The sequence below is a fragment of the Somniosus microcephalus genome, chromosome 31 (genome assembly GCF_052327205.1).
Source record: "Somniosus microcephalus isolate GS21.2 chromosome 31, FLI_Smic_1.0, whole genome shotgun sequence".
In the NCBI taxonomy this organism is placed as follows: Eukaryota; Metazoa; Chordata; class Chondrichthyes; order Squaliformes; family Somniosidae; genus Somniosus; species Somniosus microcephalus.
Window position 1 is genome coordinate 6273744 of NC_141017.1, and position 18545 is coordinate 6292288.

At 51.4% G+C, this 18545-nt stretch overlaps 1 protein-coding gene across 1 annotated transcript in view; it reads left to right on the forward strand.

Moving 5' to 3' along the window:
- LOC147097548 (CD209 antigen-like protein C) overlaps positions 1-18329 on the forward strand; it is an 84072-nt gene extending 65743 nt beyond the window's left edge. The window contains exons 4-5 of the mRNA XM_085971484.1: positions 15866-15978; positions 17632-18329. Of these exons, the coding sequence (XP_085827610.1) occupies positions 15866-15978; positions 17632-17761 (243 nt within the window). The 3' untranslated portion in view covers positions 17762-18329. The remainder of the gene's footprint in view (positions 1-15865; positions 15979-17631) is intronic.
- The last annotated feature ends 216 nt before the right edge of the window (positions 18330-18545 follow it).

An 18545-nucleotide genomic window follows, 5' to 3' on the forward strand; every position in this document is an offset into this window, starting at 1 on the left:
TGCTTCATGAGCCTCACTGTCCCAGTAGAGCAGTGTGTGACTCACTGTCCCAGTAATGCAGTGTGTGACTCACTGTGCCAGTAGTGCAGCATGTGACTCACTGTCCCAGTAGTGCAGCATGTGACTCACTGTCCCAGTAGTGCATTGTGTGATTCACTGTCCCAGTAGTGAAGAGTGTGACTCACTGTCACAATAGTGCAGTGTGTCACTCACTGTCTCATAGTGTAGTGTGTGACTCACTGTCACAGTAGTGCAGTGTGTGACCGAATGTCCCATTAGTGCAGTTTGTGTCTCACTATCCAAGCAGTGCAGCATGTGACTCACTGTCCCAGTGGTGCAGAGTGTGACTCACTGTCCCAGTAGTGCAGTCTGTGACTCACTGTCCCAGTATTGCAGTGTGTGACTCACTGTCCCAGTAGTGCAGTGTGAGACTCACTGTCCCAGTAGTGCAGTGTGTGACTCACTGTCCCAGTATGCAACGTGTGACTCACTGTCCCAGTAGTGCTCACTGTTCCATAGTGCAGTGTGTGACTCACTGTCCCAGTATGCAACATGTAACTCACTGTCCCAATAGTGCAGTGTGTCACTCACTGTCCCATAGTGCAGTGTGTGACTCACTGTCTCATAGTGCTATGTGTGACCAAATGTCTCATTAGTGCAGTTTGTGTCTCATTATCCAAGCAGTGCAGCATGTGACTCACTGCCCCAGTAGTGCAGTGTGTGACTCACTGTCCCAGTGGTGCAGAGTGTGACTCACTGTCCCAGTAGTGCAGTGTGTGACTCACTGTCCCAGTAGTGCAGTGTGTGACTCACTGTCCCAGTAGTGCAGTGTGTGACTCACTGTCCCAGTATGCAACATGTGACTCACTGTCCCAATAGTGCAGTGTGTCACTCACTGTCCCATAGTGCAGTGTGTGACTCACTGTCCCAGTAGTACAGCATGTGACTCACTGTCCCAGTAGTGCAGCATGTGACTCACTGTCTCAGTAGTGCAGTGTGTGACTCACTGTCCCAGTAGTGCAGTGTGTGACTCACTGTCCCAGTAGTACAGCGTGTGACTCACTGTCCCAGTAGTGCAGCATGTGACTCACTGTCTCAGTAGTGCAGTGTGTGACTCACTGCCCCAGTAGTGCAGTGTGTGACTCACTGTCCCAGTAGTGCAGTTTGTGACTCACTGTCCCAGTAGTGCAGTGTGTGACTCACTGTCCCAGTAGTGCAGCGTGTGACTCACTGTCCCAGTAGTGCAGCGTGTGACTCACTGTCCCAGTAGTGCAGCGTGTGACTCACTGTCCCAGTAGTGCAGCGTGTGACTCACTGTCCCAGTAGTGCAGTTTGTGACTCACTGTCCCGGTAGTGCAGTTTGTGACTCACTGTCCCATTAGTGCAGTGTGCGACTCACTGTCCCAGTAGTGGAACGTACTACTCACAGTCCCATTAGTGCAGTGTGTGACTCACTGACCCACTAGTGCCATGTGTGACTCATTGTCCCAGTAACGCAGTGTGAGACTCACTGTCCCAGTACTGCAGCATGCGACTCACTGTCCCAGTAGCGCAGTGTGAGACTCACTGTCCCAATAGCGCAGTGTGAGACTCACTGTCCCGGTAGTGCAGCATGTGACTCACTGTCCCAGTAGCGCAGTGTGAGACTCACTGTCTCGGTAGTGCAGCATGTGACTCACTGTCCCAGAAGCGCAGCGTGAGACTCGCTGTCCCAGTAGAGCAGCATGTGACTCACTCTCCCAGTAGCGCAGCATGAGATTCACTGTCCCAGTAGTGCAGCATGTGACTCACTGTCCCAGTAGTGCAGTGTGCGACTCACTGACCCAGTAGTGCAGTGTGCGACTCACTGACCCAGTAGTGCAGTGTGAGACTCACTGTCCCAGTAGTGCAACATGTGACTCACTGTCCCAGTAGTGCAACATGTGACTCACTGTCCCAGTAGTGCAGTGTGCGACTCACTGACCCAGTAGTGCAGTGTGCGACTCACTGACCCAGTAGTGCAGTGTGAGACTCACTGTCCCAGTAGTGCAGTGTGTGACTCACTGTCCCAATAGTGCAACATGTGACTTACTGTCCCAGTCGTGCAACATGTGACTCACTGTCCCAGTAGTGCAGTGTGCGACTCACAGTCCCAGTACTGCAGTGTGTGACTCACAGTCCCAGTAGTGCAGTGTGTGACTCACTGTCCCAGTAGTGCATTGTGTGACTCACTGTCCCAATGGTGCAGTGTGTGACTCACTGTCCCAGTAGTGCAGTGTGTGACTCACAGTCCCAGTAGTGCAGTGTGTTACTCACTGTCCCAATAGTGCAGTGTGTGACTCACTGTCGCAATAGTGCAGCATGTGACTCACTTTCGCAATAGTGCAGCGTGTGACTTTTGTCCAAATGGTGCAGTGTGTGTCTCACTCCCCTGTTAATGCAGCCTGAGCCTCAGTGTCCCAGTAGTGCAGCATGTAATTAACCGTCCCACTTGTGCAGTGTGTTACTCACTGTCCCAATAGTGCAGTGTGTGACTCACTGTCCCAATAGTGCAGTTTGTGACTTACTGTCCCAGTAGAGCAGCATGTGACTCACTGTCCCAATAGTGCAGTGTGTGAATCACTGTCCCAGTAGTGCAGTGTGTGACTCACTGTCCCAATACTGCAGTGTGTGAATCACTGTCCCAATAGTGCAGTGTGTTACTCACTGTCCCAATAGTGCAGTGTGTGACTCACTGTCCCAATAGCGCAGCATGTGCCTCACTGTCCCAGTAGCACAGCATTTGACTCCCTGACCCAGTAGTGCAGCGTGTGACTCACGGTCCCAGTGGTGCAGTCTGTGACTCACTGTCCCGATAGCGCATCATGTTACTCACTGCCCCAGTAGTGCAGTATGTGATGCACTGACCCAGTAGTGCAGTGTGTGAATCACTGTACCAGTAGTGCAGCGTGGGACTCACTGTCCCTCCATTGCAGCGTGTGACTCACTGTCCCAGTATTGCAGCATGTGACTCACTGTCCCACCGTTGTAGTGTGTGACTCACTGTCCCAGCAGTGCAGTGTGTGTCTCACTGTCCCAATAGTGCAGCGTGTGACTCACTGTCCCAGTAGTGCAGCATGTGACTCACTGTCCCAGTAGTGCAGTGTGTGACTCAATGTCCCAGTAGTGCAGCGTGTGACTCACTGTCCCAGAAATGCAGTGTGAGACTCACTGTCCCAGTAGCGCAGCGTGTGATTCACTGTCCCACTAGTGCAGTGTGAGACTCACTGTCCCAGTAGCGCAGCGTGTGATTCACTGTCCCACTAGTGCAGTGTGTGACTCAATGTCCCAGAAGTGCAGCGTGTGACTCACTGTCCCAGTAGTGCAGTGTGTGACTCACTGTCCCAGTAGTGCAGTGTGAGACTCACTGTCCCAGTAGTGCAGTGTGTGACTCACTGTCCCAGTAGTGCATTTTGTGACCGAATGTCCCATTAGTGCAGTTTGTGTCTCACTATCCAAGCAGTGCAGCGTGTGACTCACTGTCCCTGCAGTGCAGAGTGTGACTCACTGTCCCAGTAGTGCAGTGTGTGACTCACTGTCTCAGTAGTGCAGTGTGTGATTCACTGTCCCAGTAGTGCTTCATGAGCCTCACTGTCCCAGTAGAGCAGTGTGTGACTCACTGTCCCAGTAATGCAGTGTGTGACTCACTGTCCCAGTAGTGCAGCATGTGACTCACTGTCCCAGTAGTGCAGCATGTGACTCACTGTCCCAGTAGTGCATTGTGTGATTCACTGTCCCAGTAGTGAAGAGTGTGACTCACTGTCACAATACTGCAGTGTGTCACTCACTGTCTCATAGTGTAGTGTGTGACTCACTGTCACAGTAGTGCAGTGTGTGACCGAATGTCCCATTAGTGCAGTTTGTGTCTCACTATCCAAGCAGTGCAGCGTGTGACTCACTGTCCCTGCAGTGCAGAGTGTGACTCACTGTCACAGTGGTGCAGTGTGTGATTCACTGTCCCAGTAGTGCAGTGTGTGACTCACTGTCCCTGTAGTGCAGCGTGTGACTCAATGTCTCATTATTGCAGTGTGTGACTCACTGTCCCAGTAGTGCAGCGTGTGACTCACTGTCCCTGTAGTATGTCCTCTTCTGGGATCTTATGCTATCCCTAATTTCCCTTGTTTGCCATGGTTGAGTTACCATTTTTGTTTTATTTTTATGCCAAACTGGGATTTTTATGCAGCATGTGACTCCCTGTCCCAGTCGAGCAGCGTGTGACTCACTGTCCCAGTAGTGCAGCGTGTGACTCACTGTCCCAGTAGTGCAGTGTGAGACTCACTGCCCCAGTAATGCAGTGTGTGACTCACTGTCCCAGTAGTGCAGTGTGAGACTCACTGTCCCAGTAATGCAGTGTGTGACTCACTGTCCCAGTCGAGCAGCATGTGACTCACTGTCCCAGTAGTGCAGTGTGTGACTCACTGTCCCAGTAGTGCAGTGTGAGACTCACTGTCCCAGTAATGCAGTGTGTGACTCACTGTCCCAGTAGTGCATTTTGTGACCGAATGTCCCATTAGTGCAGTTTGTGTCTCACTATCCAAGCAGTGCAGCGTGTGACTCACTGTCCCAGTAGTGCAGTGTGTGACTCACTGTCTCATAGTGTAGTGTGTGACTCACTGTCACAGTAGTGCAGTGTGTGACCGAATGTCCCATTAGTGCAGTTTGTGTCTCACTATCCAAGCAGTGCAGCGTGTGACTCACTGTCCCAGTAGTGCAGTGTGTGACTCACTGTCTCAGTAGTGCAGTGTGTGATTCACTGTCCCAGTAGTGCTTCATGAGCCTCACTGTCCCAGTAGAGCAGTGTGTGACTCAATGTCCAAGTAGGGCAGCGTGTGACTCACTGTCCCAGAAATGCAGTGTGAGACTCACTGTCCCTGTAGTGCAGCGTGTGACTCAATGTCTCATTATTGCAGTGTGTGACTCACTGTCCCAGTAGTGCAGTGTGTGACTCACTGTCCCTGTAGTGCAGCGTGTGACTCAATGTCTCATTATTGCAGTGTGTGACTCCCTGTCCCTGTAGAGCAGCATGTGACTCACTGTCCCTGTAGTGCAGCGTGTGACTCAATGTCTCATTATTGCAGTGTGTGACTCCCTGTCCCTGTAGAGCAGCATGTGACTCACTGTCCCAGTAGTGCAGTGTGTGACTCACTGTCCCTGTAGTGCAGCGTGTGACTCAATGTCTCATTATTGCAGTGTGTGACTCACTGTCCCAGTAGTGCAGCGTGTGACTCACTGTCCCTGTAGTATGTCCTCTTCTAGGATCTTATGCTATCCCTAATTTCCCTTGTTAGCCACGGTTGAGTTACCATTTTTGTTTTATTTTTATGCCAAACTGGGATTTTTATGCAGCATGTGACTCCCTGTCCCAGTCGAGCAGCGTGTTACTCACTGTCCCAGTAGTGCAGCGTGTGACTCACTGTCCCAGTAGTGCAGTGTGTGACTCAATGTCCAAGTAGGGCAGCGTGTGACTCACTGTCCCAGAAATGCAGTGTGAGACTCACTGTCCCAGTAGCGCAGCGTGTGATTCACTGTCCCACTAGTGCAGTGTGTGACTCACTGTCCCAGTAGTGCAGCATGTGACTCAATGTCCCAGAAGTGCAGCGTGTGACTCACTGTCCCAGTAGTGCAGTGTGTGACTCACTGTCCCAGTAGTGCAGTGTGAGACTCACTGTCCCAGTAGTGCAGTGTGTGACTCACTGTCCCAGTAGTGCATTTTGTGACCGAATGTCCCATTAGTGCAGTTTGTGTCTCACTATCCAAGCAGTGCAGCGTGTGACTCACTGTCCCAGTAGTGCAGTGTGTGACTCACTGTCTCAGTAGTGCTTCATGAGCCTCACTGTCCCAGTAGAGCAGTGTGTGACTCACTGTCCCAGTAATGCAGTGTGTGACTCACTGTGCCAGTAGTGCAGCATGTGACTCACTGTCCCAGTAGTGCAGCATGTGACTCACTGTCCCAGTAGTGCATTGTGTGATTCACTGTCCCAGTAGTGAAGAGTGTGACTCACTGTCACAATAGTGCAGTGTGTCACTCACTGTCTCATAGTGTAGTGTGTGACTCACTGTCACAGTAGTGCAGTGTGTGACCGAATGTCCCATTAGTGCAGTTTGTGTCTCACTATCCAAGCAGTGCAGCATGTGACTCACTGTCCCAGTGGTGCAGAGTGTGACTCACTGTCCCAGTAGTGCAGTCTGTGACTCACTGTCCCAGTATTGCAGTGTGTGACTCACTGTCCCAGTAGTGCAGTGTGAGACTCACTGTCCCAGTAGTGCAGTGTGTGACTCACTGTCCCAGTATGCAACGTGTGACTCACTGTCCCAGTAGTGCTCACTGTTCCATAGTGCAGTGTGTGACTCACTGTCCCAGTATGCAACATGTAACTCACTGTCCCAATAGTGCAGTGTGTCACTCACTGTCCCATAGTGCAGTGTGTGACTCACTGTCTCATAGTGCTATGTGTGACCAAATGTCTCATTAGTGCAGTTTGTGTCTCATTATCCAAGCAGTGCAGCATGTGACTCACTGCCCCAGTAGTGCAGTGTGTGACTCACTGTCCCAGTGGTGCAGAGTGTGACTCACTGTCCCAGTAGTGCAGTGTGTGACTCACTGTCCCAGTAGTGCAGTGTGTGACTCACTGTCCCAGTAGTGCAGTGTGTGACTCACTGTCCCAGTATGCAACATGTGACTCACTGTCCCAATAGTGCAGTGTGTCACTCACTGTCCCATAGTGCAGTGTGTGACTCACTGTCCCAGTAGTACAGCATGTGACTCACTGTCCCAGTAGTGCAGCATGTGACTCACTGTCTCAGTAGTGCAGTGTGTGACTCACTGTCCCAGTAGTGCAGTGTGTGACTCACTGTCCCAGTAGTACAGCGTGTGACTCACTGTCCCAGTAGTGCAGCATGTGACTCACTGTCTCAGTAGTGCAGTGTGTGACTCACTGCCCCAGTAGTGCAGTGTGTGACTCACTGTCCCAGTAGTGCAGTTTGTGACTCACTGTCCCAGTAGTGCAGTGTGTGACTCACTGTCCCAGTAGTGCAGCGTGTGACTCACTGTCCCAGTAGTGCAGCGTGTGACTCACTGTCCCAGTAGTGCAGCGTGTGACTCACTGTCCCAGTAGTGCAGCGTGTGACTCACTGTCCCAGTAGTGCAGTTTGTGACTCACTGTCCCGGTAGTGCAGTTTGTGACTCACTGTCCCATTAGTGCAGTGTGCGACTCACTGTCCCAGTAGTGGAACGTACTACTCACAGTCCCATTAGTGCAGTGTGTGACTCACTGACCCACTAGTGCCACGTGTGACTCATTGTCCCAGTAACGCAGTGTGAGACTCACTGTCCCAGTACTGCAGCATGCGACTCACTGTCCCAGTAGCGCAGTGTGAGACTCACTGTCCCAATAGCGCAGTGTGAGACTCACTGTCCCGGTAGTGCAGCATGTGACTCACTGTCCCAGTAGCGCAGTGTGAGACTCACTGTCTCGGTAGTGCAGCATGTGACTCACTGTCCCAGAAGCGCAGCGTGAGACTCGCTGTCCCAGTAGAGCAGCATGTGACTCACTCTCCCAGTAGCGCAGCATGAGATTCACTGTCCCAGTAGTGCAGCATGTGACTCACTGTCCCAGTAGTGCAGTGTGCGACTCACTGACCCAGTAGTGCAGTGTGCGACTCACTGACCGAGTAGTGCAGTGTGAGACTCACTGTCCCAGTAGTGCAACATGTGACTCACTGTCCCAGTAGTGCAACATGTGACTCACTGTCCCAGTAGTGCAGTGTGCGACTCACTGACCCAGTAGTGCAGTGTGCGACTCACTGACCCAGTAGTGCAGTGTGAGACTCACTGTCCCAGTAGTGCAGTGTGTGACTCACTGTCCCAATAGTGCAACATGTGACTTACTGTCCCAGTCGTGCAACATGTGACTCACTGTCCCAGTAGTGCAGTGTGCGACTCACAGTCCCAGTACTGCAGTGTGTGACTCACAGTCCCAGTAGTGCAGTGTGTGACTCACTGTCCCAGTAGTGCATTGTGTGACTCACTGTCCCAATGGTGCAGTGTGTGACTCACTGTCCCAGTAGTGCAGTGTGTGACTCACAGTCCCAGTAGTGCAGTGTGTTACTCACTGTCCCAATAGTGCAGTGTGTGACTCACTGTCGCAATAGTGCAGCATGTGACTCACTTTCGCAATAGTGCAGCGTGTGACTTTTGTCCAAATGGTGCAGTGTGTGTCTCACTCCCCTGTTAATGCAGCCTGAGCCTCAGTGTCCCAGTAGTGCAGCATGTAATTAACCGTCCCACTTGTGCAGTGTGTTACTCACTGTCCCAATAGTGCAGTGTGTGACTCACTGTCCCAATAGTGCAGTTTGTGACTCACTGTCCCAGTAGAGCAGCATGTGACTCACTGTCCCAATAGTGCAGTGTGTGAATCACTGTCCCAGTAGTGCAGTGTGTGACTCACTGTCCCAATACTGCAGTGTGTGAATCACTGTCCCAATAGTGCAGTGTGTTACTCACTGTCCCAATAGTGCAGTGTGTGACTCACTGTCCCAATAGCGCAGCATGTGCCTCACTGTCCCAGTAGCACAGCATTTGACTCCCTGACCCAGTAGTGCAGCGTGTGACTCACGGTCCCAGTGGTGCAGTCTGTGACTCACTGTCCCGATAGCGCATCATGTTACTCACTGCCCCAGTAGTGCAGTATGTGATGCACTGACCCAGTAGTGCAGTGTGTGAATCACTGTACCAGTAGTGCAGCGTGGGACTCACTGTCCCTCCATTGCAGCGTGTGACTCACTGTCCCAGTATTGCAGCATGTGACTCACTGTCCCACCGTTGTAGTGTGTGACTCACTGTCCCAGCAGTGCAGTGTGTGTCTCACTGTCCCAATAGTGCAGCGTGTGACTCACTGTCCCAGTAGTGCAGCATGTGACTCACTGTCCCAGTAGTGCAGTGTGTGACTCAATGTCCCAGTAGTGCAGCGTGTGACTCACTGTCCCAGAAATGCAGTGTGAGACTCACTGTCCCAGTAGCGCAGCGTGTGATTCACTGTCCCACTAGTGCAGTGTGAGACTCACTGTCCCAGTAGCGCAGCGTGTGATTCACTGTCCCACTAGTGCAGTGTGTGACTCAATGTCCCAGAAGTGCAGCGTGTGACTCACTGTCCCAGTAGTGCAGTGTGTGACTCACTGTCCCAGTAGTGCAGTGTGAGACTCACTGTCCCAGTAGTGCAGTGTGTGACTCACTGTCCCAGTAGTGCATTTTGTGACCGAATGTCCCATTAGTGCAGTTTGTGTCTCACTATCCAAGCAGTGCAGCGTGTGACTCACTGTCCCAGTAGTGCAGTGTGTGACTCACTGTCTCAGTAGTGCAGTGTGTGATTCACTGTCCCAGTAGTGCTTCATGAGCCTCACTGTCCCAGTAGAGCAGTGTGTGACTCACTGTCCCAGTAATGCAGTGTGTGACTCACTGTCCCAGTAGTGCAGCATGTGACTCACTGTCCCAGTAGTGCAGCATGTGACTCACTGTCCCAGTAGTGCATTGTGTGATTCACTGTCCCAGTAGTGAAGAGTGTGACTCACTGTCACAATACTGCAGTGTGTCACTCACTGTCTCATAGTGTAGTGTGTGACTCACTGTCACAGTAGTGCAGTGTGTGACCGAATGTCCCATTAGTGCAGTTTGTGTCTCACTATCCAAGCAGTGCAGCGTGTGACTCACTGTCCCTGCAGTGCAGAGTGTGACTCACTGTCACAGTGGTGCAGTGTGTGATTCACTGTCCCAGTAGTGCAGTGTGTGACTCACTGTCCCTGTAGTGCAGCGTGTGACTCAATGTCTCATTATTGCAGTGTGTGACTCACTGTCCCAGTAGTGCAGCGTGTGACTCACTGTCCCTGTAGTATGTCCTCTTCTGGGATCTTATGCTATCCCTAATTTCCCTTGTTTGCCATGGTTGAGTTACCATTTTTGTTTTATTTTTATGCCAAACTGGGATTTTTATGCAGCATGTGACTCCCTGTCCCAGTCGAGCAGCGTGTGACTCACTGTCCCAGTAGTGCAGCGTGTGACTCACTGTCCCAGTAGTGCAGTGTGAGACTCCCTGTCCCAGTCGAGCAGCATGTGACTCACTGTCCCAGTAGTGCAGTGTTTGACTCACTGTCCCAGTAGTGCAGTGTGAGACTCACTGTCCCAGTAATGCAGTGTGTGACTCACTGTCCCAGTAGTGCATTTTGTGACCGAATGTCCCATTAGTGCAGTTTGTGTCTCACTATCCAAGCAGTGCAGCGTGTGACTCACTGTCCCAGTAGTGCAGTGTGTGACTCACTGTCTCATAGTGTAGTGTGTGACTCACTGTCACAGTAGTGCAGTGTGTGACCGAATGTCCCATTAGTGCAGTTTGTGTCTCACTATCCAAGCAGTGCAGCGTGTGACTCACTGTCCCAGTAGTGCAGTGTGTGACTCACTGTCTCAGTAGTGCAGTGTGTGATTCACTGTCCCAGTAGTGCTTCATGAGCCTCACTGTCCCAGTAGAGCAGTGTGTGACTCAATGTCCAAGTAGGGCAGCGTGTGACTCACTGTCCCAGAAATGCAGTGTGAGACTCACTGTCCCTGTAGTGCAGTGTGTGACTCAATGTCTCATTATTGCAGTGTGTGACTCACTGTCCCAGTAGTGCAGTGTGTGACTCACTGTCCCTGTAGTGCAGCGTGTGACTCAATGTCTCATTATTGCAGTGTGTGACTCCCTGTCCCTGTAGAGCAGCATGTGACTCACTGTCCCTGTAGTGCAGCGTGTGACTCAATGTCTCATTATTGCAGTGTGTGACTCCCTGTCCCTGTAGAGCAGCATGTGACTCACTGTCCCAGTAGTGCAGTGTGTGACTCACTGTCCCTGTAGTGCAGCGTGTGACTCACTGTCCCAGTAGTGCAGTGTGTGACTCACTGTCCCAGTGGTGCAGCGTGTGACTCACTGTCCCAGTGGTGCAGCGTGTGACTCACTGTCCCAGTAGTGCAGTGTGTGACTCACTGTCCCTGTAGTGCAGCGTGTGACTCAATGTCTCATTATTGCAGTGTGTGACTCACTGTCCCAGTAGTGCAGCGTGTGACTCACTGTCCCTGTAGTATGTCCTCTTCTAGGATCTTATGCTATCCCTAATTTCCCTTGTTAGCCACGGTTGAGTTACCATTTTTGTTTTATTTTTATGCCAAACTGGGATTTTTATGCAGCATGTGACTCCCTGTCCCAGTCGAGCAGCGTGTTACTCACTGTCCCAGTAGTGCAGCGTGTGACTCACTGTCCCAGTAGTGCAGTGTGTGACTCAATGTCCAAGTAGGGCAGCGTGTGACTCACTGTCCCAGAAATGCAGTGTGAGACTCACTGTCCCAGTAGCGCAGCGTGTGATTCACTGTCCCACTAGTGCAGTGTGTGACTCACTGTCCCAGTATTGCAGCATGTGACTCAATGTCCCAGAAGTGCAGCGTGTGACTCACTGTCCCAGTAGTGCAGTGTGTGACTCACTGTCCCAGTAGTGCAGTGTGAGACTCACTGTCCCAGTAGTGCAGTGTGTGACTCACTGTCCCAGTAGTGCATTGTGTGACTCACTGTCCCAATGGTGCAGTGTGTGACTCACTGTCCCAGTAGTGCAGTGTGTGACTCACAGTCCCAGTAGTGCAGTGTGTTACTCACTGTCCCAATAGTGCAGTGTGTGACTCACTGTCGCAATAGTGCAGCATGTGACTCACTTTCGCAATAGTGCAGCATGTGACTCACTGTCCCAATAGTGCAGTGTGTGACTCACTGTCCCAATAGTGCAGTGTGTGACTCACTGTCCCAATAGTGCAGTGTGTGACTTTTGTCCAAATGGTGCAGTGTGTGTCTCACTCCCCTGTTAATGCAGCCTGAGTCTCAGTGTCCCAGTAGTGCAGCATGTAATTAACCGTCCCACTTGTGCAGTGTGTTACTCACTGTCCCAATAGTGCAGTGTGTGACTCACTGTCCCAATAGTGCAGTTTGTGACTCACTGTCCCAGTAGAGCAGCATGTGACTCACTGTCCCAATAGTGCAGTGTGTGAATCACTGTCCCAGTAGTGCAGTGTGTGACTCACTGTCCCAATAGTGCAGTGTGTGAATCACTGTCCCAATAGCGCAGCATGTGCCTCACTGTCCCAGTAGCACAGCATTTGACTCCCTGACCCAGTAGTGCAGCGTGTGACTCACGGTCCCAGTGGTGCAGTCTGTGACTCACTGTCCCGATAGCGCATCATGTTACTCACTGCCCCAGTAGTGCAGTATGTGACGCACTGACCCAGTAGTGCAGTGTGTGAATCACTGTAGCAGTAGTGCAGCGTGGGACTCACTGTCCCTCCATTGCAGCGTGTGACTCACTGTCCCAGTATTGCAGCATGTGACTCACTGTCCCACCGTTGTAGTGTGTGACTCACTGTCCCAGCAGTGCAGTGTGTGTCTCACTGTCCCAATAGTGCAGCGTGTGACTCACTGTCCCAGTAGTGCAGTGTGTGATTCAATGTCTCATTATAGCAGCGTGTGACTCACTGTCCCAGTAGTGCAGTGTGTGAATCACTGCCCCAGTAATGCAGTGTGTGACTCACTGTCCCAGTAGTGCAGCATGTGAATCACTGTCCCAGTAGTGCAGTGTGTGACTCACTGTCCCAGTAGTGCAGTGTGTGACTCACTGTCCCAGTAGTGCAGCATGTGAATCACTGTCCCAGTAGTGCAGTGTGTGACTCACTGTCCCAGTAGTGCAGTGTGTGACTCACTTTCCCTTTAGTGCAGCGTGTGATTCAATGTCTCATTATAGCAGCGTGTGACTCACTGTCCCAGTAGCGCAGCGTGTGATTCACTGTCCCACGAGTGCAGTGTGTGACTCACTGTCCCAGTAGTGCAGCATGTGACTAAATGTCCCAGAAGTGCAGCGTGTGACTCACTGTCCCAGTAGTGCAGTGTGTGACTCACTGTCCCAGTAGTGCAGTGTGAGACTCACTGTCCCAGTAGTGCAGTGTGTGACTCACTGTCCCAGTAGTGCATTTTGTGACCGAATGTCCCATTAGTGCAGTTTGTGTCTCACTATCCAAGCAGTGCAGCGTGCGACTCACTGTCCCAGTAGTGCAGTGTGTGACTCACTGTCTCAGTAGTGCAGTGTGTGATTCACTGTCCCAGTAGTGCTTCATGAGCCTCACTGTCCCAGTAGAGCAGAGTGTGACTCACTGTCCCAGTAATGCAGTGTGTGACTCACTGTGCCAGTAGTGCAGCATGTGACTCACTGTCCCAATAGTGCAGCATGTGACTCCCTGTCCCAGTAGTGCATTGTGTGATTCACTGTCCCAGTAGTGAAGAGTGTGACTCACTGTCACAATAGTGCAGTGTGTCACTCACTGTCTCATAGTGTAGTCTGTGACTCACTGTCCCAGTATGGCAGTATGTGACTCACTGTCCCAGTAGTGCAGTGTGAGACTCACTGTCCCAGTAGTGCAGTGTGTGACTCACTGTCCTAGTAGTGCAGTGTGAGACTCACTGTCCCAGTAGTGCAGTGTGTGACTCACTGTCCCAGTATGCAACGTGTGACTCACTGTCCCAATAGTGCAACATGTGACTTACTGTCCCAGTAGTGCAACATGTGACTCACTGTCCCAGTAGTGCAGTGTGCGACTCACTGACCCAGTAGTGCAGTGTGCGACTCGCTGACCCAGTAGTGCAGTGTGAGACTCACTGTCCCAGTAGTGCAGTGTGTGACTCACTGTCCCAGTAGTGCAACGTGTAACTCACTGTTCCCTTAGTGCACTGTCCCAGTAGTGCAGTGTTCATGATTGAATTAAGGCCTTGGGATGTTCAAAGAATGCTAATAGAATTTTTAGATTATACCTGTTCCGGTCACAACAACAAGGGCAATTGATAGGCTGTTGATGTTCATATGCTGTAGTGGAAGGCAAACTTGTGTGCATAAGAATCGGCTGAAGGATGGTGTTTTGCCCTAGGCCCAAACCATATAAGGCAAATCCATTTCCAGTTGGATAAGGAGAAAACAATGTATAAAAAAGAAGCTTTTGTGCTAAGTTTTAGAAGAGAGAAACATACAAGGATGGGCACTTGCCTACATTCAAATCTGCTCACAAAACTCCGCTTGTAAATTGCGTTACACACTGAAGAAATTATATTCCACTTTTAGATTGTTTTTATTTTAAAGTGGAAAAAATAAATTGATTGTAACCAGAAGGCTGAACTCGTTCCTATTCCAGTGAACAACAGAATATTGTTTAAAACAAATATCGAATTCAATGATGTAATGGTCACTGTTAGCTCGGTGTTCCCTTACCATTAGATTGATTCTGGCTCATTAGTCAGTACTAAATCTAGAATGGCTTGTCTGCTTGTTGGTTCAAGAACACATTGTCCCAGAAATCTGTCTTGAAAACACTGAAGAAATTCGCTGCCGTTGGGACTTGAGCTGTTTGCTTCTCTCAGTCTTGGTGAACATTAAAGTCTCCCATTATAACCACGCTGCTTTAGCAACAGGCTTCTCTGATCTCCGCGTTTATTTATTTTATATTCGTTTATGGGATGTGGGCATCGCTGGCAAGGCCAGCATTTATTGCCCATCCCTAATTGCCCTTGAGAAGGTGGTGGTGAGCCGCCTTCTTGAACCGCTGCAGTCCGTGTGGTGAATGTACTCCCACAGTGCTGTTAGGGAGGGAGTTCCAGGATTTTGACCCAGCAACGGTGAAGGATTGGCGATATACTTTCAAGTCAGGATGGTGTGTGACTTGGAGGGGAACTTGGAGGTGGTGGTGTTCCCATCCGCCTGCTGCCCTTGTCCTTCTAGGTGGAAGAGGTCGCAGGTTTGGGAGGTGCTGCCGAAGTAGCCTTGGCGAGTTGCTGCAGTGCATCATGTGGATGGTACACACTGCAGCCACGGCACACTGGTGGTGGAGGGAGTGAATGTTTAAGGTGGTGGATGGGGTGCCAATCAAGCGGATGGTGTCAAGCTTCTTGAGTTTTGTTGGAGCTGCACTCATCCAGGTAAGTGGAGAGTATTCCATCACACTCCTTACTTGTGACTTGTAGATGGTGGAAAGGCTTTGGGGAGTCAGGAGATGAGACACTTGCCGCAGAATACCCAGCCTCTGATCTGCTCTTGTTGCCACAGTATTTATGTGGCTGGTCCAGATAAGCTTCTGCTCAATGGTGATCCCCAGGATGTTGATGGTGTGGGATTCAGTAATGGTAATGTCATTGAAAGTCAAGTGGCGGTGGTTAGACTCTCGCTTGTTCGAGATGCTCATTGCCTGGCGCTTCTGTGGAGCGAATCTTACCTGCGACTTATCAGCCCAAGCCTGAACGTCGTCCAGGTCTTGTTCCATGCGGACATGGACTGCTTCATTATCTGAGGAGTTATGAATGGCACTGAACACTGTGCAGTCATCAGCGAAAATCCTCATTTCTGACCTTATGTTGGAGGGAAGGTCATTGATGAAGCAGCTGAAGACTACAGAAAATTCAAAAATGGGTTTAGAATGCATGTGTGTAAACACACAAAGTGTGGTGAATAAGGTTGGTAAGCAACAAGCACAATTAGCTGTGTGGCAATATGCTGTGGCAATAATGGAAATGTGGCTTAAAAACAGTGAGGACTGGGCACTTAATATTCAAGGGTACAAGGCGTTCAGAAAAGATAGGGAAGGAAAAAAGGGAGGTGGGGTGCCACAGTATTGACAATCTAAAATAACAACAGAAAATGCTGGAAAAACTCAGCAGGTCAGGCAACATCCGTGGAGAGAAATTTGAGTTGACGTTTCAGGTCGAACCCTCCTGCTTCATATACTGTAGTGACACTTTTATTTACATGACAGATGTTTATACAAAGCTGGAATCAAAACTATGATCACTGGATTGGTCTCAGTGATTCGATCTCTGAAGGTGACTGGCGCTGGGTGGATGGGACGAATTATATTTCCTCTGTAAAGTGAGTTCCCTTTTCAATTACGCATTCTGTACAATATCTGCGATGCTGAACATTAAACAGAAAGCTGGAATGGTTTTAAAGTTTCAACTTCAGATATTTAGCTTAACAGGGGAAGCAATTTAGAGGCAAAGGAGCTCGGTAATGTTCGTTTTTTGGGCTCTACGATGTTCCAAAATGGCGTTGGTTGCTTGCGGGCACAGACTTCTGACACGAAGAGCGGCGGATGCCATATTGGTAAAGGGATTTGTGCGCACGTACCGAATGCCCACCGGAATCATGCAGAGCTCGCAGATCATGACGTCAATCAGTGTGCTGTCATTTTGGAGCTTCATGCTCCAGCCTACACCCTCTCTTAATATCACACAGCTGAACAGGAATTCAATGACATGAAGGACCCCCCCACCAGTGCTATTTATAGGATCATTAACTACTTACAGCTTAGTTGCTCCACAGGCATGTGGATGGAGGTAGACACCCAGTCTACACTGGAAAGGGTGGGCTCCATGATCAGTGCTAAGCCCTGTGCCAAGTTGGTGTCAGACTCTTCAATGTTCCTTGACATTGAACGCCGGCTTTCTGGCAGCTTCCCAACGGACGTAGCTGCAACACTACCCATTCTGGGTCCTTTTCCATCACTGGGACACCCCCCCCTCTCTCTCCATCACCCCCTCCCTCTCCATCGCCCCCTCTCTCTCCATCGCCCCCTCTCTCTCCATCGCCCCCTCCCTCTCCATCACCCACTTCCCTCTCCATCGCCCCCTCCCTCTCCATCACCCCCTCCCACTCCATCGCCCCCTCCCTCTCCATCACCCCCTCCCACTCCATCGCCCCCTCCCTCTCCATCACCCACTTCCCTCTCCATCGCCCCCTCCCTCTCCATCGCCCCCTCCCTCTCCATCGCCCCCCTCCCTCTCCATCACCCCCACCCTCTCCATCACCCACTCCCACTCCATCACCCACCTCCCTCTCCATCACCCCCACCCTCTCTGTCACCCCCTCCCTCTCCATCACCCACCTCCCTCTCCATCGCCCCCTCCCACTCCATCGCCCCCTCCCACTCCATCGCCCCCTCCCTCTCCATCGCCCCCACCCTCTCCATCACCCCCTCCCACTCCATCACCCACCTCCCTCTCCATCGCCCCCTCTCTCTCCATCACCCCCTCCCTCTCCATCACCCCCTCCCTCTCCATCACCCCCTCCATCTCCATCACCCCCCTCCCTCTCCATCGCCCCCTCCCACTCCATCGCCCCCTCCCTCTCCATCGCCCCCTCCCTCTCCATCACCCCCACCCTCTCCATCACCCCCTCCCACTCTATCACCCACCTCCCTCTCCATCGCCCCCTCCCTCTCCATCGCCCCCTCCCTCTCCATCGCCCCCTCCCTCTCCATCGCCCCCCTCCCTCTCCATCGCCCCCTCCCTCTCCATCGCCCCCTCCCTCTCTCTCTATTACTCCCCTGGATCTGCCCTTTCCCACAGTCTAACAGGTTTCTCTCGAACACCTGTTGAATGATTCCTGGGTACATTGCTACACTGGAGTTAATCAGCTCCACATTATTCTCACTGGGATATCACGGCCTGCTTAATCATTGAGCATCAGTTTCAAGCGGGAATTCTATAATTAATTTTATTCTCGTCATGTTTTGTTATTTAGGTTTTGGAACAAGGGGGAACCCAACAATGATCATAATAATGAAGACTGTGCTGAAATGTATGTTACTGGAACGTGGAATGATCAATCATGTGATGATCTTCATAATTTCATGTGTGAGAAATCACCATAATGCTATTTTGCTTATCGTTACAGTCAGTGCTTAGTGCAAAGTGAATCTTTTTTTAAATGTTCAGTACATGTACAATGGGTAAGCTGCCCTGAGCTGGTGTCGGTATGGTGGGTGTGTGGCCAGGGCTCTCCCTCCCTCCTCTCCTGATTGGAACTGTCCCAAAGCCCACTGGACACACTCAGTTTTGCCCCTTTATCTTAATCCAGCAATGCAAAGACCCACGTGGTAGAATGTCCCTATTGTCCTGTACTGTGGTGAACCAGATCCAGTTTTGCGGAATGTTGAAAAGTGCCAGTGCAGTGTTTGTACACCAGCGGGTTCTGCTTCCTCACATCCCTCCAGCTCAGGCCCATTGGAGCAAAGCTGCTCCGGGAATCTCAAACTCACAGTGCCATTTGGAAACCATGCAATGCCTCCGCCCCCTGTGAGGGATGTCGTGGGTTTTCAACAGTCCCTGCTCTCTGCAGCACTCAGATTGTAGACAGAAAAGACTGTGTCCTTTGCTTCACTCAAACCTGATCCCAGACAGTCGAGCTGCCAACCCAGGCCCGTCCCCATCCCCCTCCGCCCCACCTCACCATCCAACCTCCCCCTCCCCCCCCACCTCCCCATCCCCCCTCCCACCCCACCTCCCCCTCCACCCCCACCTCCCCCTCTACCCCCACCTCCCCCTCCACCCCCACCTCCCCCTCTACCCCCACCTCCCCCTCCACCTCCCCCTCCACCTCCCCCTCCACCCCCACCTCCCCCTCCACCTCCCCATCCACCTCCCCCTCCACCCCCA